The 24,783-nt window shown below is 36.2% G+C and overlaps 1 protein-coding gene across 2 annotated transcripts in view; it reads right to left on the bottom strand.

The window, feature by feature from the left end:
• Positions 1-4,424: 4,424 nt before the first annotated feature.
• Positions 4,425-24,783, bottom strand: part of LOC306872162 (vascular endothelial growth factor C-like) — a 37,144-nt gene continuing 16,785 nt past the window's right edge. The window contains exons 5-7 of one of the 2 annotated variants that reach the window (XM_079420594.1): positions 12,230-12,333; positions 6,522-6,840; positions 4,425-5,473 (exon numbers count right to left, since the gene is read on the bottom strand). In XM_079420594.1, coding sequence (XP_079276720.1) covers positions 5,359-5,473; positions 6,522-6,840; positions 12,230-12,333 — 538 coding nt within the window. In that variant the 3' untranslated portion in view covers positions 4,425-5,358. The remainder of the gene's footprint in view (positions 5,474-6,521; positions 6,841-12,229; positions 12,334-24,783) is intronic. The other variant, XM_079420595.1, reaches the window with a different exon arrangement.

Below are 24,783 nucleotides of genomic sequence, written 5' to 3'. Positions count from 1 at the left end.
ATTGAATGGGAGTTTTGTGTGTGTGTGCGCGTGGGTGTGTAAAGAACATATAAAACATGTTCAGTAAAGGTTCATTTTAATGTTTCACATTTAATACTAAAAAAGCAACGTTCCTAAATGTTGCAGAGACATTTTCATGATACACAAGCATTGTAATATAGGGATCTCTCTTAATTTAGTATATATACATAGATTATAAAATATAGCCTACATATGTGACCCTGGACCACAAAACGTATGTCCCACGGTTCTATTTCTGGCAATAGCCAACAAAATGATAAATTTTTCTTTTATGCCGAACATCATTAGGATATTAAGTAAAGATCATGTTCCATCAAGATATTTTGTTAATTTCCTACCCTAATAATGTTTCACAACTTAGTGATATGCATTGCTAAGGACTTCATTTGGACAACTTTAAAGGCGATTTTCTCAATATTTTGATTTTTTTGCACCCTCAGATTCCAGATTTTCAAATAGTTGTATCTTGGCCAAATATTGTCATATCAAACAAACTATACATCAATGGAAAGCTTATTTATTCAGCTTTCAGATGTATAAATCTTAATTTAAATAAATTGACCCTTATGACTGGTTTTGTGGCCCAGGGCCACACATATATATATATTTTTTTTCACATATATCTTTTCATCACATGACTCCATGTAAATATCACTATATCAATAATCTTCAGAATTTTTTCTACCTCATATTACTGCTATTTACATACCCTGTATAACTTTTTGCACATTCCTCTTATTATTATCTAAGTCAGCAACATACTGACCTGCACATTTATATTTATATATACTGTATATATTTTTTTCTACTTTTCTTTTTCTTAATATTTGTATACTTTATAATTGCACTGTCCTTGGAGCGGACCTGACCTACATTTCACTGCTGGTTATACTCTGTATAATTGTGTATGTCACAAATAAAAATCTTGAATCTTGAATCTTGATATATGTAAAATATACTAAAAAAGGTAAAAATAAAACTTTTTAGCCAGATGCGATTGGTTCTAGTTAAAACGCTTTAATGATGGATTTGTTTATTTAAAACACACAGATTTTTGCTTCACACACTGTAATTGTTGGATTGTAATTGACTGGAGTTGTGTGGATTACTTGTGGGTTATTGTTATTTTTATCAACTGTTATAATATACTGAACATAAACTTGACACCTGGAGTTGTGGAAGTTATTTAAAGCATAAATTCACAGGTTGGACATTTAGACAAATGAGGACAGAACTCAGTTGATTGCCAGACCCGTAGTAACGCCACAAACAGATTCCACAATCAGCTCTGAAAATAAACATTGGATTTTCTCCCAAGGTACATGCAAACAATGCAGGCCTGTTGGTGTCATGTGTGGATAATGTACCTGTAGGCAGTGATATCCCTAACCAATTGCAGCTTAATTTTGTACATCTGAATCCATATTAAAATCATGCACAGGTGAGTTAAATTACATAGCACCTAGTTCGTGATAGGACAGCACATATAGCAGAGTGATCCCAACTGCAATGCAAAACCTGGCAATGCAGCAGACACCTAAATGATGCCAGGTGCATGTTACTGGAGCCCGCTCTGGTGTAAAATACAGGAATTATAGCTTTTATGTACTTGATGATTTACTTGATGACCTTTAGCTGAGGTTCACAGGACCACACACGGGAAAATATATTTCTTCAGCAGCGTAAAATATTTCTGCTTATTGACATGTTCTGGCTACCACAAGTTTTTCTACGCATAATTAAATTTATATTACTCCGCAGATCTCCATAAATTCATTGTTGTGCTGCATTTCGGTCGCCGCTTATTTTTATTTACATTGTATAAATTGTTACATTGTATCCACCATTGTGCCCATACCAAAGAAAAATAAAATCACATGCTTGAATGACAGCAAGTGCTTTGAGAAACTCATCAGAGACTACATCTGCTCTGTGCTGCCTGACTCACTGGATCCCCTACAATTTGCATATCGCAGAAACCGTTCCACAGACGATGCTATTGCCTTCACCCTGCACACTGCTCTCTCCCACCTGGATAATAAGAACACCTATGTGAGAATGCTGTTTGTGGACTACAGCTCAGCATTTAATACCATAGTGCCTGCCACACTGGTTGAGAAGCTCCAGACTCTGGGACTAAACGGATCTCTGTGCAGCTGGATCCTGGACTTCCTGACAGGCAGATGTCAGGTGGTCAGAATGGGCAACAACACTTCATCCCCGCTGACCCTCAACACTGGTGCTCCTCAGGGCTGCGTCCTCAGCCCACTCCTGTACTCCCTGTACACACATTACTGTACAGCAACACACAGCTCCAACGTCATCGTCAAATTTGCTGACGACACAACGGTGATAGGCCTGATCACTGACAACGATGAGACGGCCTACAGAGAGGAGGTGAGAACCCTGACTAAATGGTGTCAAGAGAACCACCTCTCACTCAACATCGATAAGACCAAGGAGCTGGTGGTGGATTTCAGGAGCAGAGAACACACACCCATCACCATCGACATGACACCTGTGGAGCGAGTAAACAGTTTCAAATTCCTCGGTGTTCACATCACTGAGGATCTCAAATGGTCCGCTCACACAGATGCAGTGCTGAAGAAGACACACCAATGCCTCTTCTTCCTGAGACGGCTGAGGAAGTTTGGAATGAGCCCCAGCATCCTCAGAACATTCTACACCTGCACTGTGGAGAGCATCCTGACCGGCTGCATCACCGCCTGGTTTGGAAACAGCACTGCTGGCAACCGCAAAGCTCTGCAAAGGGTAGTGCGAACTGCCCGTCACATTGTTGGAGGTGAGCTTCCCTCCCTCCAGGACATCTACACCAGGCGGTGTATAAAGAAAGCCCAGAGGATCATCAATGACTCCAGCCACCCGTCCCACAGACTGCTCTCTCTGCTGCCCTCAGGAAGACGTCTCCGCAGCATCCGATCCCGCACTAGCCGACTGAGGGATAGCTTTTTTCCTCAGGCTATCAGGCTAATGAACAGTCAAAACTAATACACCCTACAGCACACTCCACCTTACAGTATACCACGCACTGCACTTTAATTCCATACAGTTCAAACTGGACTACCAGTACACTACTGCACAAATACAACAATCTTTTTGCCAGCACTGGATACCATCCAATGCACATCCATGACATTTGCACATCCGGTTTATATATAATCTGCTGCATCTTCGCATATTACTGTGTGTATATAACGTAGAATGTGTACTACATACTGTGTATAATGTGTATCGGTAACTGTATGTCTGTCTAATAGTACACTGTGTGTACTGAGTGTACGTATGTGTATATTACACATTGTCATCTGTATAAGTCTGTACGTATGTATGGTAATGTCTATATGTAAATTGTTTCTGCACTGTCTGGAGCACGCTCTCAAGAATTTCACTCACGAAGGCACATGTGCTGTGGTGATGTGACAAAAGTGATTTGATTTGATTTGATTTGATTTGATAAAGATGCTAGCTGGGACGTCTGAAACTCTAGTCCTTTAAATGAATGGAACAAGCCACTCATTTATTTACATGTCCGTACTTGTTTTCGTTTCTAGTTCATTGGAATATACAAGCAACAGACGAAACCCCAACATTGGCTACATGTTGAAATGTAAACCTCATCCTCATTCACCACTACGAACAAGGTAAGCAAGCCAAAGCAGAGGGGGAAAATCAGGCTAGACATGGCTTTCCCCCTATTCTCAAATACTCATATCCACTGACTGGGCAGCTGTTTCTAGTTATTTCACGGTGATTCACTGTGAGTGCACACATGTTATTTTTATCAGGTCTCTCTTGGGATTGTGCAGCGGATGCAGATGGCTATAGAACAATCTGTTGCAATCCAGGTTACAGGGAAATCCTCATTTCAGATGGAAACAGATAAATGGTGCACAATTTTACAGCATAAAGTCCATGGTAGCATGTCAGAGTATGCAGTGTTAGAGAAGGAAGAGGTAATATAGTGCAGATGCAAAAGTGATGCGACCTTAGATCTAAAGAGCCTTTCAGAAAAGGAGATGAGGTGATATGAGTGCATATATATATATATATATATATATATATATATATATATATATATATATATATATATATATATATATATATATATATATATATATATATATATATATATATTATATAATATATATATATATATATATATGTGTGGCTTAGGTTAAAACACGAGGGAAGGAGGCCACCTGCTGTATGAATATGCTTGAAGACAAAAGATGTGCTGGATTTAGCTCCACAGCCTGTTTTTGATCCTTCCCATCCAACGACTGAAGATTATGGTTTCATTATGGAGCTACAGGGGAGTTCTATGGAATGAGAAACAGTGAAAAATCACACGCACACTTTTGGCAGACACAGACACAAGAACTGGGATGGAAGCAGAGGTGATTTATTATATTTACAGTGTCAAGCTGAAACAGTGGGCGGATACCAAGTGGAGTTGGGCCAATCACATTGCTCCTATGTACACATCCACTGAGGTCAAAAGCCTTAAAGACCACTGATCTCCAACCTTGAGGTCATACATACACCAATTTCTCCACTTTATACTGCTTTTAAGGAGGCAGGTTGGATATGACGTTAAGTGGAATCCATTAATCTGGAACTGCATAAATGTAGCACCGGTTTTTAAATTGTCCGTATCCAGGTTAATGTGCTGTATTTCCCTGTTCAAAGTCTTCGATATTGTTGGTTGACTTGTGTAATGGTCTTAGATTGTCAACAAGCAATGCTTCCAGCACAAAAAAAACATGTCTTTGCTGGCTTGCACTGTCAGTTTGATATAATTTAATCTGGAATGATAGGTGCATATATTTGGTAGTCAAAACTGAATACATTTGAATCATGAGCAGTATTATTTCAATAAGATAGTCTAGCTTATAAATAAGTTAACAATATATAATACAACTTTATACTTTATTTTACGGGACTTAACATGATACAAAAATATTGATCACAGTGTATTTTTCTTCGCAGAGATTCAAAATGAATGCTATGAACCAGGGAGTTTCAAAACATTTCATGACAATAAATTATATAATCATTATCTGACAAATACGTATAGACAATTCAATTAAGACAATGAAAAAACATGGCTCCAGCCTTTAGAAATCTCTCTCGGTCCTTGATAGCTCACCCCATGCTCATATGTGGGGTTGAATGTGGACATTTCTTGTCTCCCGTTACTTGACGCTAGTCCACATGACTAGCATATGGGAGTCAGATAAGCAGCAGCCAAACACAGCACTGCTCTAAATGTCAGCGAGTCCGTCAGCATTCAGCGCCACATGCGCTTAGGTGTGTTTAGTTCAGTCTCCCCCAGTATGTGGGTATACAGCGACACAGTTCTTCACTGAAATACTTATCATCATTACATCCTCTTTTCTTGGGGTCCACGCTACATGGTGACCTGACACAACTAAGAAAAAGAGAGGGGGAAAGAAATGGTATTACTATCTGATATCGTCACTGTAGCATTTTAAGTGCATTTTGTAAAGAGCTATTAAAATAATAAAAATCAACACCATTCACAGTATTACTTATATCAAGTTGATCAATGTGAAAAAAAATGGAGGAAAAAAAGATGGAACTAATAGAAATATACTGTAATTCTCTTACACTTTGACAAGAGGCTGTGAATTAATATAAACTGTATTGTTAGACAATATGGACAAATTAAACATTTACTAACACATTTCCACAAACTGTAATATTTGAAAATAAGAATTCATTTTTTGAAATATATTAGTTAACATGAACTAACAATGAACAATACTTCTACAGGATTAATAACCTTAATGTTAATTTCAACATTTAATACATTTTTAAAATCAAATTGTCCATATGTAACATTACTTAATACACTAACACGAACAATGAACAACTGTATATTTATTGTTTTACATAAAGATGAATAAATTCTGTAAAAACATTGCTTATTGTTAGTTCATGTTAGCAGATACATTAAATAATGCTAATAAATTAGACCTTATTGTAAAGCGTTACCCCACAAACTTTAGGCTCTACCATACACATTCGATTCCTGCTGTCCTGTGCTGCTACATAAAGCATACATCACCTTAAAATGAGGTAATGGTACAGGGCCTTTGGGGTTGAGAAACAAACTAATAGAAACTGAGTTTTTTTATATCAGTTGCACAGGTCAGAGAGGGACTGTTTAGGAAGCCAAGCATTTATTCAATATATAACAGTGTGTGAATTTTTGGAGATATAATCAAATAAGAATGGGAAATGATGCGAGTAAATTACATTTAAATTAAATTAAAATATAAAAATGGTAACTAAAATTAAAAGGAATTGTAATGGCTGCCCTGTCAACATAATTTATATACTAAAGTGAGGCAGAACCAGCAACATGGACTCCAATGGCAGACTAGTACGACACTCTCAGTATCTGAAGAGACAATCATTTTACATCTGACAAATAACAGCAAACTCTTTCTCACCTGCACGTGGCCGAATGGAACCGCCTTCCTTTTAAGAAGCACTTGTTAGGGGACTCTGTGCATTCACACACACATTTGGTGCGGTTGAGAGGCTGACTACTAGGACACACCTTGGCACAGGTGCACTGGCAGGTGTCCTTGTTGAAGCTCTGATGAGGCCTGCAGGAAGAGGGCTTCGCTTTACACACACACTGGCAGGTGTTCTTGTCCAGGTAGCGGTGAGGGCCACAGCCTGCCATTCGCAGCTCTTTTTGGCAAACACACTGACAAGTCTCCTCATCCAGCTCTTTGTCGGGGCCACAGAAGTCTTGATCAACATCTGCAGATGGAGACAATAAGAGAAAGTCCTTATTTGTGAGGAAATCGTTTGTCAATGCTATGGAATGCCTGGCCGATTCCCAGAGCGTTATGCAAGTAAAGAACAATGTCCAGCATGCACATTTGTCAGACATGATGAATCATTTATCAATACAAACTTTCTACCCAGCATTCCTTATGCTACCCCCAAATGCCTAAACAGATGATTTTCTTTAACTTGATGAAAACATTACATTCGGTGGCTAATTCAACTCTACTACAGTATATTTCTTCCTTTGTTTTGGAGTGTACAAACTAATCATGACCATATTATGAAGAATCGAAGTTATGTAGGAGGAGTTTATAAACGGCCATATAAACTTTTAGTTAGCATATGGTGGCTATACATATATGCAGAGAACCTTGCAAAATAGACTAAATGTTATATTATTTTAACCAGAATGATTTTAACTGTAAGTTGTTGTCACATTCATGGCATGTCAATGGTATTTTTGTAGTGTGGTTTGCTGTTGCCTTTTCAAAACATTTCTCTTGGGAAACTGCTCAGTTACGGTAAATAAGAAAAACTACATTTGGTTTTCACTGGAAAGGTACCATACTGGTCTGGTTTTGTTGGAAAAAGCACATTTAAAAAAATGTGGTTTTTTCACAACACAGCAGGATTTTTTTTAAAATGTCACTGCGGATTCAGCTCAAATATATGATTTCACACAATGTATTCCCTATGAGAGATATGGGGTTTACCTCACTTACCATACTTTAGATTCAAGTCAGCATTTATATTGGTTAGAATAACACTGAGAGCACATTTCTGCAGGTGTTGGATTTAGATAGTTGTTCTGAAACACTTTTATTCAGTTTTATTCAGATGGACAAATGGTTTTTATTAGAATATTAGGATATTGGCTAAATGAGGTTGGATATATAATTTGCTTCACTGGATTCGAGCAGATCAGATGCATTCTGTGCAAGATCATTTTTGGGCACCAACTTTTTTGGGGGCCAATGAGATGACACTCACTTTGTCTGGACCCATTAAATGTTTTAAAAAATATATTAAAAACTGCATTTCATACTTGCAATGAATATGCATTTTTTTTCTGATGAATAATATATTTGTAATTTTTTTTTAAATTAATTTAGATTTTGATGGGGGCATAAAGTTATATATATTTGGATGATACAACTGTTTTGATATCATGAAGAAAAAAGAACTGAAAAATGGTAAGGTTCAGGTTATAAGATGTCATGAGATACAACGTAATAATAATAATAATAATAATTTTGGCAAATAATTATATTGTTACCTTCAAAAATACACTTTTATACAAAGTGTAAACAATGTATCATTACCTTTACACTTTTAAAATCAATAAATGTAAACATCTTCATAAAATGGTAAAAAAGGTGGATTTTTTTTATGTTTTCTTGGACACCCTTATTTATAATTGACACTTGAACAATCAAGCCACATATCTTAAAAAAAAAAAAAAAAAAAAAAAAAAATCCATTCACACCATACAAATACAGAACAGAAGAAAATACTCCATGCTGCAAAATGCTGCATCACAAGCACCAAATAAAATATTGGGTATTAGTAGTGAAAGTAAGCTGACCCACAAGATAATGTGCCATTACAGTATGCATTATAAAGCTTTTCTGTCACAGACTGCGCCAAGTAAAAGGAGATGTGAGATATTTCCATGAAGCAAGAGAAAAAAATAACAATCCTGACACAATAAAAATCCTATTGTGTATGCTTTAGCAAAGATTCATTTCACCTGTTTCACTCCCCAGCTGCTACAGTGGAGCTGGACGCAAATCTATTATTCCATTTCACTATGACAGTCAACAAAATTGGCCAGCATGCTATAGCAACATAACCATCCACACCAAATCAACCTGTCATTTCAAATTTAATATAGTGCCCCAATATGTGTGCAGCTGTTTTTATCTGCACTCACACATGCACTGTGTATTTATGCCTATTTTAGCCTTAGGGTCTTCTGACTGCAGAGCTTATGGATTCTTATGCAGTGTGCATAAACCAACAGACTTCTGTATCCACATCAGTTTTGACCTGTCATATTTACTAAGCGAGAGGAAGACAAGTATTTCACTACCATCACACTGAACCCGATTTATCATGCTCCACTTGAACAAGAACTCAGGTTTGAGATTAGATAGAAGGGTGAGAATGAATAATTATCCAATTGGGGATGTTTTTGTTTGGCTTGAATGATTGCCACAAAGCTGAAAGCAGCTATAATGGCAGCTTTCCTCTCTGCAGAAACTGAACCGTGTTTTTGTAGGCTTTGTTTTGTTGACATGTAGTCAGGCCCTGGACTGCCAGGGGTGTTGATTGCAGAGTTTTGCTCTGTGATTGCACTCTCCCTTCATGACAAACTATTTCCTTAATTCCAGAGTGGACACCAAGGTTGCACATTCACCACCCATCCTAAGAACAGCATATTTATTTATTTCATAATACATATTTAATAAATAAATTAATGAATAAATAAGTTCACTCATTTTAGCCACTGCACATTTTGGCATATTAATACCATATATTTGTTTGTTTGTATTTATTTATTTATTTAGTCATTTAGCAGACGCTTTTATCCAAAGCGACTTACCAGTGTTAATTTTGGCAGGCATTTTTGATTTAGTCTCAGTCTTTATCTTGAGATGAAAATGCTTAATAGTCTTAGTCACATTTTAGTCATTTGAGTATTTCATAGTTTTAGTCTAGTTTTAGTCAACAAAAAGTCATTGCATTTTTGTCAACTTTTAGCCATTACTTTTAGTCAAACTGCAGTTACCAACATTTATTTTGGTAGCTATTTTATATGTAGTATTCAAACAAAAATAGTCATTAATACTTCTCTCTTTAGACCAAATCAATTAAGCTTAGTCATGAGAAATTTGAATCAAGGATTGAATTTGGAAAAACGGGAATATATTTTCATTTTTTGGTAGAGATATAAATTAAACTCATTTTTCAGATACAGTAGGTTTACTTAAGTATACATTTATTTAACATCTTTTGTTGGTTAACATTTATGACAGATAATTAGGAATGCTGTCCATTTAAGACGGAAGGTATGTATGTAATAGCCTACTGACATACATTCAGTTTTCACCCACCTGTTTAAGCTCACTTAAACCATAACAGACTGTATTTCCGTGAGATACTCTACATGATAGACATTTGGACTGCTGTGTGTGTATTTGAGCACTGAGAACTGATCGCGCGCTGTATGAGAACTGAAGAAGTGGAGCGTGCGCGAGAGAGAGCACTTCTATCAGCGCGTTTCCGTCTATCGCACCTTCACTAATTTTAAGTTAATCGACAATGAATTGTGACTCCCGGGAAAAACGGGACGTCTGGTCACCCACTCCCTAACCCTTCGGGTGCTGAGGCCATTGTTTCAGATCGCTATAGTTCGCGTTTTGGTAGGCTATCCGTCCACCGCGGCTGCCATGCAAACGCACCTTATCCAATGACAGAGACGCACATTTTGAAAGACAAGACCGTTAACTTAGCCTATAGGATGTATTTTGAATGTCCAGTAGTCCTAAAATAACATTTTAGTCCCGTCTCGTCTTGTTAATGAAGACGCGCATAAATTTCGTCATAGTTTTTATCATCAGATATTAGTTTTAGCTCGTCAACGTCTCGTCTTAGTCACAGAAAAAAGGTTCGTTGACGAATATTTTTCGTCGTCGTCTTCGTCAACGAAATTAACACTGCGACTTACAAATGAGGACATAAGAAGCAATCAAAACCAACAAAAGAGCAACAACGTGCAAGTGCTATTACAAGTCTTGGTTAGCCTAACACAGTACAGATAATTTTTTTTTTTTTTTTTTTTTTAGAATAGAATAGAGAGTGCTAGAGTTAGAGGGTCAAGTAAAGATGGAACAGATGAGTTTATAGCCGTTTCTTGAAGATGGGTAAGGACTTGGCTTCTCGGATTGAGTTGGGCAGGTCATTCCACCAGATGGGAACAGTTAATGAAAAAGTCAGTGAAAGTGTTTTTGTGCATCTTTGGGATGGTACAATAATGCGTCGTTCACTTGAAGAACGCAAGCTTCTAGAGGGCATATAAGTCTGAAGTAATGAATTTAGGTAAAGGGGTGCAGAGCCAGTGGTGGTTCTGTAGGCAAACATTAATGCCTTGAATTTAATGCGAGCAGCTATTGGTAGCCAGTGCAAATTGATGAACAGAGGTGTGACGTGCGTTCTTTTCGGCTCATTAAAGATTAATCTTGCAGCGGCATTTTGGATTAATTGATTTATATCAATTAATTGTTATACAATTGCACTGTCCTTGGAGCAGACCTGACTTACATTTCACTGCTGGTTATACTCCGTATAATTGTGTATGTGACGAATAAAAAATCTTGAATCTTGTATATCAATACATAATATACATTAAATAAATAATTTCTGATTTTATTACTGCATTTAAACAGCATTTATTTATTAATTTTCATTTAGCTGTAGATATTGCATTTAGAACAGCATATAATACCAATTATTCATTTATTATTATATAAATAAGGTGTAAACAAACACATTTCTGTTTTAGTTAATGCATATAATACCAATTATAGCTTATAAAAGTCAAATGTAATAAAGTACAATAAAATTAACTGCTTTAGATTAGATATAAAGAATTTCTTTGAAAAGAATGCCACAGTTAACACTGAAGAGGTCCGTTATAATTTAGGTTTCTTCTAAGGTGGCCAACGGACTTGCCCAATAGAAATAGTTTTGCTCAGCAAGAACAAAAATTTGAAGGAATAATGATTACACTCTCTCCACCCTCAATACCACGACTGAGGTGAGACCCTTGAGCAAGGCACCGAACCCCCAACTGCTCCCCGGGCGCCGCAGCAATGGCTGCCCACTGCTCCGCGTGTATGTTCACTACTGTGTGTACACTTGGATGGGTTAAATGCAGAGCACAAATTCCGAGTATGGGTCACCATACTTGGCCACACACCACTTCCCTTTACATGCAAAGCACAATTTTCCATAACATACTAAACTGCTTCAAATAATTTCAGCGTGACTCATGATATCTGAGAATCCAGACTTAAATCAACATGCCATAACAGTTAATATAATAAGTCTACAGATGTTTTTTTTTTACTTTTATATGGATATATTCCTGTAGTGGTGATTGTCTGCCAAGTTATGTTCCAATATTGCTGAATGACTTTAATATTCATCAAAAACTTAAGTTAGTAAAGAAAAGAAGTTCTCTCATTGGTGAAGTCCCTCTTTCAGTATAGGTTTGTTTCTCTTTCATACAGTCACACTCAGACTCACATGCAAAGCACTGAATTGTAAGGTTGTAAACATGTGCATTAGCACTTACCAGAATGTGGTTTTGAAAAAAGGGTGTCAGGCAGTGGCACACATCTGCATAAGCGATTGTTCCAGCTGTGATTATTTGGGCATGTTTTATTTGCCACATGACATCTGTAGAGGAAATAAGTGATTAGCAAGGAGACAGACGGTAGCGTGGGTTTAAAAAATCCACAATAAAAGGCAAAATAACAATAGTCTCAATTCAATAAGAGCTGACTCACATAAAAAAAAAATGTTAGCTGTTCACTTAACTGTTATAGCTCAGAAACTGATTTCTATACATAAGAGGGTGGATACATCTCTTTTGATCACAGGCTGTATGTCTTAACCTCACTGCAAATTAGCCTGTTAACCTTCTTTGATTCAATAATAAAAAACCCAAACTTTCAAAGAGGACATGGAAGATGACCTCTCTGGCTACAAATAGATTTCAATTTGATCACTGACTTCATTTAAACACACCTCAAAGGAACTGTCCTGAAAGAGCACAACATTTTATACTGTGTTCTTAGTTTGGCGTGACTCTGGCAGTCTGTCAACAGGATGGAAGAGTCAGAGTTGTTTCAGACAGAAGGAAGGAGGGAGTGATGCTATCAGAGTCCATTGCTGTCCTGCTAACCAGTAACACATGGTGTAGTTGGCATGGAGGTCTTACTGAATGAAGTAGAAGCACACTACAGTCCTTTAAATCATGAACAGTACGGATCAGATTCTTACAAATAACTTATTCAGATGCCACAAATACTGCAATATATTTTAAGAAATCAAAATGTTCTGAAGTAACAAACAAAAATTTATTTTTGCTTCAAGTGTTCATATGGATGAATAGCTAGTTGCCATTTTGCCAACTAACACATAACCAGAAACAAGTGAAGCAATATTATTTCAAACAGGAAGTTTTTCCATGAAAATGGTACGTGCAACGTAATCAAAAAACGAGACATGGTTGAAGGACACTCACAGGAAGTGATTGGCATACAGTGAAACAGATTTTTTTCCCATATAAAGTTATAGATGTGCCAGGATCTACTGCATGTAGGAGTGGAATTTGCCAGAGTCCCAATATAGCAATTGTAATTCTTTCAATATTCTGCAATATTGCGATTCATTTCTGCAATTCAGTGCGATTTATTAAACTTTTAACCTCAAAAAAGCATATTACACATGCTTTTTCTTCCCAGAAACAGTTAAAAGAAATTAATAAAAAATAAGAATAATCTCAAAGGAGAAATGCATTCTGTTATAAATAAATAAATTAATAAAACCTTGAAATAAAAAAAACAACAATACTAAAATATAAATGTCTAAATCAGTACATCAATTTAAAATTAAGATCAACAACAAACTGGCACATCTATCTTTTTTCCATTTAATTTATTTTCCAACTCCAACATCACCTACTATGAAGATCCAAACTGAAGTCACAGATGAGCTCAAGCTCATCTTCTTGTCTGCTCCATTATCCATCTATCTTCTCATGGCCTCAGATTTTAAGTCCAGGCTGCAGCTACTGGCCAGTGAAATCACAGGCTTCACCCAAGATAAACTTTACTCTGGCTTCTCTTTTGTGAAGTGATATGAATCTCCAAAATTGGAAAGTGAGTGTTACGCTAAGAGTGGATCGACACTGGTGTGAAGCGTTGCTTTGCTTTTCCATTAAGTGCGGACTGCAAATCGTCTGGGATTTGATATTGCCTGTAGGCAAGAAAAATGATACAGAGCAACCCATTGAGGGGAGTCCTGTTCTATTAAACTGTGTGAGGAGGTCATTTTTAAAGCCTCTTTGAATTTCAAGGCATCTTTTCCATTTGCATTGACTGTAATCAGTGTATATGCATATGGTTTTAAACATCTGCAATGCATTTACATATATCCACAGCTGTAAGGCATCTATAAACTTCAACGACGTGTGGCCTAAGGAGATTTAGTTTTAATTAAGACTTAATCCGTAGATTATTCGACTATCGATGTTGGAAGTCAAGCCATAAAACATAGATTCTAGCACACAATATTTTTTAATTATTATTAGTACATCAATAAATCTAAGAAACTGATGTAAGAGTAACACTCTGTAGTTAAACTGCCACTATCCATACAGTCCAGTGAAACTGAAGCGCCAAGAGCAATGCTTTTCCTGACGCCTAAAAAGACTCCATCCACTAAAAATGTCATGTAGTGGCTCACTATGAAGAGAAGCTGGCGAGAATTCTGGGAAAACTACAAACAAAGAATGATGTGTTTAAAATGGCTTTCTCTCATATTTAAACAAATAGCATGTGCATATTTTCAGCATGGGGACAGTACGTATAACTAACATGTTAAAAATGTTTAGCCTAAACATTGAAAAAAAATAAAAATAGCCTCAGACATCTTTGACATGTCAATTGTTATTACTAATGTCAATTAAATTATTAATTTCACTGAGTTGGATACAATTAAAACACAAATACACAAAAGCTGAGGTTGTATTCAGTAGAATATGTGATAGATAAAACAGTATTGTTGATACAGTACATATAATGGTAGGGAGAAGAGATAACGGTTTTAAAAAATTATTATTTATTTTCATATTATAAATCACAATATCCAAAATTCTCAACAAAATAAAAATATTTAATTAACTAAATAAAATGAAAAACTCTAAGTAAACAACACTAAATACGACTGAAACTGGACATATTTTAGGAACAGTTAAATAATTGAATTATGTGTTCTAATATGCTTTGACCACAGCATTTAAGTTTATTATTACCAATGTTTCATTTAATAATTATTTCTGCTATCCTTACACAATGGCTACTTCACTATGAAAAATGACTACACAATTACCAAAAAAGCTTTGGTACAATCAAAGCATATTCTTATTAATTCTGTATAAACATTTGTAGACATCCACGTATATTGCAACCTCAATCATTCATGGTAGCATATTGTACACTGTATTGCATAATGCAAGTTCAGTATTGATTACAAAGTATTGCTGTTTACTTATAAGGCCCTACATGGTTTAGCTCCTGTGTATTTATCACGTTACAATCCATCATGCTCTTTAAGGGCACAACATTCTCGACTTTTAGTAGTACCAAGAATATCAAGATCCACAAAAGGAGGTAAAGCAATGAAAATTACTTCTGATAATATGCACCCATTGTATGTTAAGTTTGAACTTTTGCCTTCAGTTCGACGATTTAGGATGTTTAATGTTTATTAAATATAGGGGGGGGGAAATCTTTTTTACCATGAGCAGTGAAATGCTTAAATGAAATAGTTTCTTTAACACTTAGATCTTGTGTTGATATGTTTTTTGTCTTTCTATTGTTTGTGAAACGCATGTTGAAACTCACTGAAACAGAATTTCCCCAAGGGGATAAATAAAGTACTACTACTACTACTACTACTAGAGCGTTTTCACATTTGGCTGCTAAAATCTGGAATTGCCTTTCTGATCATTTTTTGGCTTAGACACACTCTCCTGGTTTAAATCTAGATTAAAAGGCACATTTCTTTAGCCAAGAATTCACATAATGCATCTCATAACCTTGTACTATAGTTATATCAGATCAAATTTACAAGATTATCTTTTATGTCATGTCCCTATATGTGACGCTGAGTTGTTGTTGTGAGTATTTTTCTGTTTTTTTGCCGCCCTCTCGTTTTTTTCTGTATGTTTTTGTTTGGTTAGGTAGTGTAGTTGAGTTATGACGTCTTGGACGTTGAAGATTGTTTTCTTTTCACATTTTTCTTTTCTTAGTTTAGAATTAGATTAAAATGGGTTAGCAAGATTTCTTTTGGTTCTGTTGTTTTCTTTGTTTTGGCACAGTCCAGGCTCCCTTCATTCTCCCCAGTTCTCCAACAGGCCGAGGTTGCCGGTGGGTCTAGTTTTTCTCCTTTTATTTTACATTTAAATTATTTTGCGCAAACACTTGTTACAGTCTTTAATAATAAAACAAGTTTACTTGATTTACTCTCTCTCGTGTTGGTTACTATCACTCACACAGACTGTATGTTGACATTGCTCCGAACTGGTCTAATGTTCCCCTTCTTAGTCACTAGACGCTTAACAATCAAAGAAGGGTCGTAACACTTTTGTTTGAAATATTATGAACAGCAGCCAGCAACATTATTTATTCTCCATTTGCTTTTCTGTTTCTATCAGGATGTAAATAAAGTTTATGCCAGCTCCAGTTTGGATCCAGCCTATCACAAAGATTTAGTTGACTCCAACACCCGGGAAGAGATGATGCCAACCCCTTGTGATGACTTCAGATGTCAACTCTGAACCAACAAAAAAAAACTTCAACTCTTTAAAATATTATTTAGATTTTACCGTGGATTAACTTTGAACACAACCAATCACAATTTCAAATTTAGACCTACAGACCCCTCGCTCACCAAGTCTATCCTAAAGGAAATACCACTCATGAACAAGTCCTTGAAGAGCAAATTTGTTTCTGAAAAAAAAAAAAAAAAAATGTGGAAGTGAACGATCAGGTTGGGGCCATTCAGACCCATGCTATTTATTACTTTGTCACCTCCCTCCCTCTCTCCCTCCCTCCCTCCCTTTGTCTTTACCACCCTCCAGTCTCTCCTCCTCTCTGTTTTTGTGAGTTTAAGTGGCTCGGGCATAATGTCAGGTGCCCAGTCAGATCTGGCTTCAGAGTTATCCAAGGAAAAAACAGTCTCAGATGTGGGTTTCCCCTCTAGATCAGAGAGACACGAGACTTCACGGTCTGCCCTCAACCTTTGCACTGGAAGATATGTGTATCTTTGTGCAAGTGTGTGTGTTTGTGTGTTCAGTCTTTACACCCTGCTGAGAACTGACTTGGATGTAACAGCTCCAGTTACAGGTCCACTATCATTAACCTCCCTTGGCTAAAAGGTGAGAGGTCAGGACCAGTTAGCATGACCCAAGGCTGGATCAGGTCCAGCGAAGGACCATTCTCATGCATAGATCAGCCTTCCTGTCTGGCTGTCCATGAAATCACCGCTTTTCCACCTAGACAGCATGGTTGATATATTACCCATGTAGAACTGTTTGTCATTAAGGGTTTGTTCACACTGCACACAAATCTGAATTGGGTTTAACATCTGATCTTTAGGATTGACTGTCCACATTGTCATTGGCAAATGGTGAAATATGATCTGTTTGTTTGTAGTCAAAATGCAATGTATCTGCCTCACTTGTTATAGTAATGACAGAAAATAGCCAATATTTCTGGCTGATACGGAAGCCAATAATTATTTTCATGTTATAACCAATACAAATAAATTAAAATTCTACACTATTTAGTTGGCATCAATTCTCAATAAAAATTGAATTACATAAATAATAAATTAAATACATTCAAACTGTTAATAATAACAATAATTTTAAATGCTAAAAATGAATTTAGGCATCACAACACTAAAATGTACAGCATGAAAAATGGATATTCATTTGGAGATTTTCAAAATATTTAACAGTGCTATTACATGATTAAATTAAATTAAGAAATTAAATGATAATTAGATGATGGAAAATGACGACAATGGCAAAAATATATGTCTGGCTAATTCATCCATTTATTCTCCCCATCTACCTCATAACTTGCACTATATGTCATAAAACAATGTATATACACATTTTTTTATATCTATTTATAAACCTGTTATTTGCACTTCTGGTTAGATGCTAACTGCATTTCATTGGCTCTGTACTTGTACTCTGCACAGTGACAAAGTTGAATCTAATCTAATCTAAATGTTTCACAATTCTCTATATGAAGATAATGAGACAATACTGTGAATTTGTATGTCAAATATTAGAAATTTTGAATGAAAAACTAACTCTGATTAACCTATTTAATGCATCATGAAGATGCATTCCATGTGGTTTAAACCTGGTTTGTAAAAATCAAAGTTTCTTTGCTGAATTTGAGTTAAATACACTACAATATCAGAAAGGAATGTCAGTCTGAAGGAATATGATGAAAACTTGAGCAACCACTGAATAAGCTTGTTTATGGCAACAAAAGCAACAGTAGGTGTAACTGACGCAAGTGTTGATGTTGCACCCCTACTGAACACAGTGTGTGTTATGTATTTGATGACAGAACAAGTGTTTTGACACAATGCACTGTAAACACCATTACATGTCAGTCCGCTTTGCATTCTAAACTTCAAACATACCATGCAAGCTAATCAAACAGATGGCAGCATAATTAGTGTTGCGGGTGTTTACTTAGAAAAAGGGAAACAGGATGTTGAATATCAGAACCGTGAAATAAAGCAAATTGCCGACTAGGCCCGAAATGGTTCACCGGTAAACTACACGTGCACAGGGTTCTCAATGTGTTTTCAATTGCCATATGCTCAGTGGCATAAGACAACACATTCCTGAAAACAGAGGGGGCAGTTAAAAAGAACTTATGATATGGTCCACGCGAGGTGGAAGACAACCTACTGGATGACTAACACGTGCACTTGCATAATGCAAAATAGAAGACTCCATTTAGTCTAGCAAGGTGTCAGGAAGATAATATATAAGCTATGATAACTTAGAGAACACGCTTCTAATGCGACTTCACTGCCATACACATCCATAGGCTACATACTGTAGAGACAAATCCGCATTCCCACCTCTACAGTAATTCAACAAGCCCATATGTTGTTTGTTACACAGAGCCGATTCGTTCTTTGCTGGGGGCTGTCTGAAGAGGTCTGCAGCTCAACTGATTTACATTTAAAAGTCTAAAGAGGATATAAATATCCTTTTCCATATGTTAATGTAAACTATGCTGCAAGGGATAGTCAGCCTGCACTCTGAATCACATTAAAATGCCAAAATGAAGGTTGGCTGTTCCAACAAAGATATATTTCACATCAACCTCTTCACTCTTTATTTCTCAATGCTGACTACTTATCATACCTACAATAATGGACTTCTAAATGTTCCAGGAATAAAAAAATGTGCAAGAGATTGAAATCAGTTGCTGTAACCAGGAGACCTTCAGATCAACAGAATAAAGCAGTATTGGCGGTATGAAGGTAATTTTATATCAAGATAAAAGTATGCATTATCGCAATATTGTTATTTTTGCGGGAAAATCGTTTGAATGATGTTTTACATGAGGAATAATTGATGACAGGCCAATGACATTTTTAGAAAAATAATGCACACCTGATGTGGTAACGCAGCCATGATATGAAGCGAAGAAAAGTGGTTCTTTTGCTGTTGTATAGGTTATAAGGATGTTTGAAATAACTTAAATCATCTGACAAAGTGATTAAGTAAACCTGCCTGGAACCACATTGCCTGTGTGTTTCCTAAAAAAATAAAATAATTGCACGTCCTTAGAACGTTAATCAAACAATCAGATTCAAGCATTCAACATCCCCCCATAGTATAAGCATTACAATGGTGTAATTATTATACTCCAGTGAATTAAGTATTGTTAAAATATTCTATTTATATTTAATATTCTCATTATGTACATTTTTTGATGCACTACGTCACAAACCACCAAATCAGATTATTCATAACAAATAAAGCCAGTTTTTGCATCACATTATGCAACAATTGAGCTAAAACATACTGAAAACAAATTGAACAAATTGAAATTGAACATCTATATTAATGCACCAACCTACAGCACTGCTTGCCAACTGTAAACAGCCTACAGTTAAATCAGGTTACACTGCATCAAAACACTGAATTTTTATAGAAAATATTTGTATATTTTAATTTTATTTAAAAAAAATATTATTGTGTTATATTCCATTTTACTTTCTAATTCCTATATGTTAGCATACTGTTTGTACTTTATTCTGCACTGGAAGCTCCTGTCACAGACAAATTCCTTGTGTGTGCAAACATACTTGGCAATAAAGCTTTTTCCAATTCTGAATTGAGCAATTTACATTGCAAGAGCCCTGCTATGATACTGTATACATTGTAGATAAGAATTGAGCTTGCATACTATAAACATTGCATCAACAGAATAATGGTGTTTCGCAGCTCCCTCCAAACTGACTATGTATAAATAACTATGTCATTCATTCATTCTTGGTGTGTTAAGTTCTTTCTGGAGAATTTGTTATATAAAAGAACTTAGTAGTTTACGAGAAAGAGTGGAAAAACAATAGTAAAATCCTGATGAACTGATGAAAAACACACACGCATATTGGCATATAAAGAGCAGCTATAGGTCAAAAGTCATTAGGTAACAGTCTGAGTTGTTTATGATAGCCCCGGTGATGTCTGAATGTTTCTCCTCCTGAAGAGCCTCTATTTTCCTAACATAGTGAATCATCACTTCCAAAACAATACAGAGTGAGAGAAAGTGAAACGCAACCATGAGCCAACTGCTGATAATCACTACCAGCCCTCTGCCATTTCATTGCACAGGGGTTGATAACACCAATAGGGTTTATATGCCATGTTACACTCTAGACCACACATCTGAGGTCAAACACGTATGCTTTCTCCTTCACGGAAAACAGCGAGACTTTGTTAACACCTTGCGGTCCAAAGCTGGACGCTTGAAGCGGACCACCCTGCGTTAAACCCCCGGCGGTACAGACTGTCCTCGTCTTTATCAGATGGCACAGGTTTGGGCAGGATTTTTCCAAATATAAGATTACAATCGAGCTGAAAGCATTCAAAGCTGAACTGGAGTGATCTTGAATTAATCTGGCCTTGGAGTCAGATTAAATGAAAAATTTATCTTATTCCAGAACAAATTCAGAAAGCATACTGTGCAACATGGACAAGATTACAAGACAGCAAGTCCCCAGCCCGGGTGTTGACCTTTACAGCTGTAAACAATTAAAGAGACAAGCACAGTAAATGACGTCAGCTAAAGGTAAAGCTGCACGTCTGCACCGAAATCTCCTTCTCTAAAAAAAATGGCATCCTCACATGCGCAGATGTTATGCTGACCCCGCTTGCGTGAAAGCACGAGAGGAATGAGGAGATGAAGCCTCAGTGTGTCCAGGAAACCAAAACAACATATAACACACTTCCACAGTGCAGGTCGCCCTAGGAACACATCTGCTTTTTCTTATGCAAGGCCTGGCTGTGCAGGACCTAGTGGGGGGATGATGCCTCTTTCCTTTTCACTCCCCCTACTGCAAATCACTTTGACAGGGGATGGCTGAAGAAAAAACAGCACACATAACAATAAACAGTTCTTTTCTCCAGTTCTTCACTGAGAGACTCAGGGTTGCTTTTTAGCATTTAACATGTTTGATTTGACATGCAAACATGCATGATGAATAATTAAAGGGTCATTTCACCCAAAAATGAAAATTCTGTTATCAATCAGTCTCCCTCACGCTGTTCCAAACACTTGATACTTTCATTAATCTCATACAGAGAGCACATCTCATAGGGTAATAGAAGATGAAACATGCTTGCTTGATGCCCGAGAACCAATTGGGTTCATGTTCGTGTGTCATGAAAACACATTTTAGTTCCTACAAGAACCAATGTGGTTTATTCTCACAATTCAAGCAAGTATCATATTTGATGTGCACCATAGATGTGGCCTGATCGATGTTTATATCTGAATAAAAGTGGGAAATTAATCATGTAAATGTGATAATGACTCTTCAGGAGATTTCAGAAGCTTAAACACCGGATTCATATGGATTACTTTTGTCTTTATGAACTTTTTAAAGCATCACAGTTTTGATACATTAGACTTTCAAATGGAGGCAAAGAAATTTCTCAGGATTCAGTAAAAATCTCTCTATGTGTGACCCTGGACCACAAAACCAGTATTAAGTGTCAGGATTTTTGAAATTGAGATTTATACATCATCTGAAAGCTGAATAAATAAGCTTTCCATTGATGTTAGGATCGGACAATATTTGGCCGAAATACAACTATTTAAAAATCTGGAATCTGAGGGTGCAAAAAAAAAAAATCGAAATATTGAGAAAATCGCCTTTAAAGTTGTGCAAATGAAGTTCTTAGCAATGCATATTACTAAACAAAAAAAAAATTCAAAAAGTTTTGATATATTTACGATAAGAAATTTGTAAAATATCTTCATGGAACATGATCTTTACTTAATATCCTAATGATTTTTGGCATAAAAGAAAAATCGATTATTTTGACCCATACAATGTATTTCTGGCTATTTTTTGGGTGAACTAACATTTTAACACTTTAATTTATGGAAACATTTAGAAATTTTGGAGACATTCGTAAACACAATCAATGAAGTTAATGTAGTTAAACTAGCAATGCCCTGAATGCACTGTACAGCACCAAATGCACAATGCAAAAGACATCAAGCAAAAGCTGTCAACTAGTTCATATTTATTTACTGACACCACACCTCCTGTTCCATTTGACAGGGAACCAAAAGTAATCAAATGTTGAACGGCAGCAGCACACGGCATGTGTAAAGGCCAATTTCCGAAGTGTCACCCCTCTTTGCCTTTCCCATCATGGCCAACATGTCACTCTGTGATGCTTCCCCTCCTGTTTGCAAACAGATCTCTGAGCAATGGAGCAACAAACTGGCTTTCATTGCCACACATGTGAGATCGATAGGTTTCCTCTACACAAAAAAAGCAGCCGCTGTTTTCGCACACAAAGCGTGCATTATTAACAAGTCTTTTTCACTCCTTTTCTTTCCTTTTCTCATTGCGTGTGCCAGTGAGTCACAGTTTAGCATGTTGGCTTCTGTCACGAACAGGCGAATGGGCTAATCCTTCGTTCTTTGAGAGGATAAAATGGTAAACATTTACACAAAGTATCTGAGGGAACAACGCAGAGCTGAAAACAGGGACTGTGCTTCATTGCAAAAAGTACTTAGAGATAGAAAACAGATGCAGGGTTCCAATTCTATTCAAGACAGTATTTTGCAACTCATTTTGTTTTTCAACACCTTTAATTATTGGCATGCAAAATATGTCTCCAAAGCACAGCCATCCCAATAACCGCAATATAGCACAATCTCCATTGATTTATTGCTTTTATACAACAGTGTTAAGTATAAAACAAAACAATTTGATGGTTTAGTAGCGTTTCACTGGAATTCATATTTTATGGTCTAAAACAGGGATTCCCAATGTCTAGGGAGCTCTCTTAAACTACTTTTTGGGGAACAAATTAAGATTTATGATCCAATTATATATTTTGACCTCAAAGATGTGTTTTTTTTTTTTTTCATTCAGCTGTTTTGTCAAACTTTTTTGCTGCAAGAATGCATTCTTTGCGAACAGAACCCTAATTAATAATTAATATAATAGCCTATTGCTAAATACTAGATGCAGCTTAAAATACAACAAAAAAATATTCAATTCACTTTGTGCTATCGATATCTGGTAATCACATTAAAACAGCAGTCAAATATGCATATAATACCTAACTCTTCAGTTTGTGCACTCAGTTATTAATATACATGCAAATGTATGAGTTTCATGACAATCTGAATAAACGGTACATTAGATAATGATTAAACATTACATAATATAGAAACGCTAAACATGCTAAGTTGTATTATGGAAAACTTCAGCTCGGCTGAACAATCGAGCTGATACAGCAAGAAATTTGAAAATAGTTTTACTGTTGATTCATCTTCTTTCTCAGTTCACAGTTCTCGCCATGTGTCTATACACTCTGCTCTATGCTCATTAAAATGACTCCTCTATCTCTCACTGTGGCAGCAAGAGATATCAGAAATAAAAAAAATGGGTTTGGGACTAGAGAAAAAAACAATTTCTCTGGTGGCTAAAATGCAAGGCCATCAGTGTTTCTCTACACTCCAAAAAGTGATAATTTGACTTGACTTAAAAAAAATTAAGGAAACCCCTTGCCTTAAAATGATCAAGTAAATAATAATTAAAAAAATTAAGTTAAGTGAATTGTCAGGTTCACTTAACTTATTTTTGTTATTATTATTTACTTGATAATTTTAAGGCAACCGGTTTCCTACATTTTTTAATCACTTTTTACAGTGTATGTATCAAATTAAGCATTTCAATACACTGAAGAAGATACAGTGTGCTCCACAGTGGGAAACAGTGATTTGACTTGAGGTTTTGCAAGCAATAAACACTCTCTTGCAGAACTACCGTAAGCTTGTACATACAGTGAGTCAGAGGGGCATTACATCCTATATAGTCAGCTTAAAATGGTTAACTCTGAATATCTAGTTTTTCACCCATATTGTAAATAATATGCATTGTATTGAGCATAATATGCATTTTTCCTCAGTCAGAAATACCTTAAATTAATCCCATGAATTGTGTACTTCAGCATAGACAGTTAGATACCGCCAGCCAAAACGAATAAAAAAATTATAATAATTTGAACATTTATTACAAACAACATTTATGGTGTTTACATCAGGCCACAAAAAAATACATATGATTTGTAGCTCACTTGTCGGTCCCGATTAGTTAATCAAGTCTGCACACTGCATGGTAAGTTCATTAAGATTCCCTACTGGGATTTTCCTGCCTGACAAAATTCCTAAAACAACAGATGAACAGGAAGTTCTCTATCAGCCTTAACAATGGGTGGCCACACCACACCACCAATATGAAAGTCAATTTGATGAGCTA

This window comes from Barbus barbus, assembly GCF_936440315.1.
Source record: "Barbus barbus genome assembly, chromosome: 7".
Classification (NCBI taxonomy): domain Eukaryota; kingdom Metazoa; phylum Chordata; class Actinopteri; order Cypriniformes; family Cyprinidae; genus Barbus; species Barbus barbus.
This window is presented reverse-complemented; position numbering and strand designations above follow the sequence as displayed.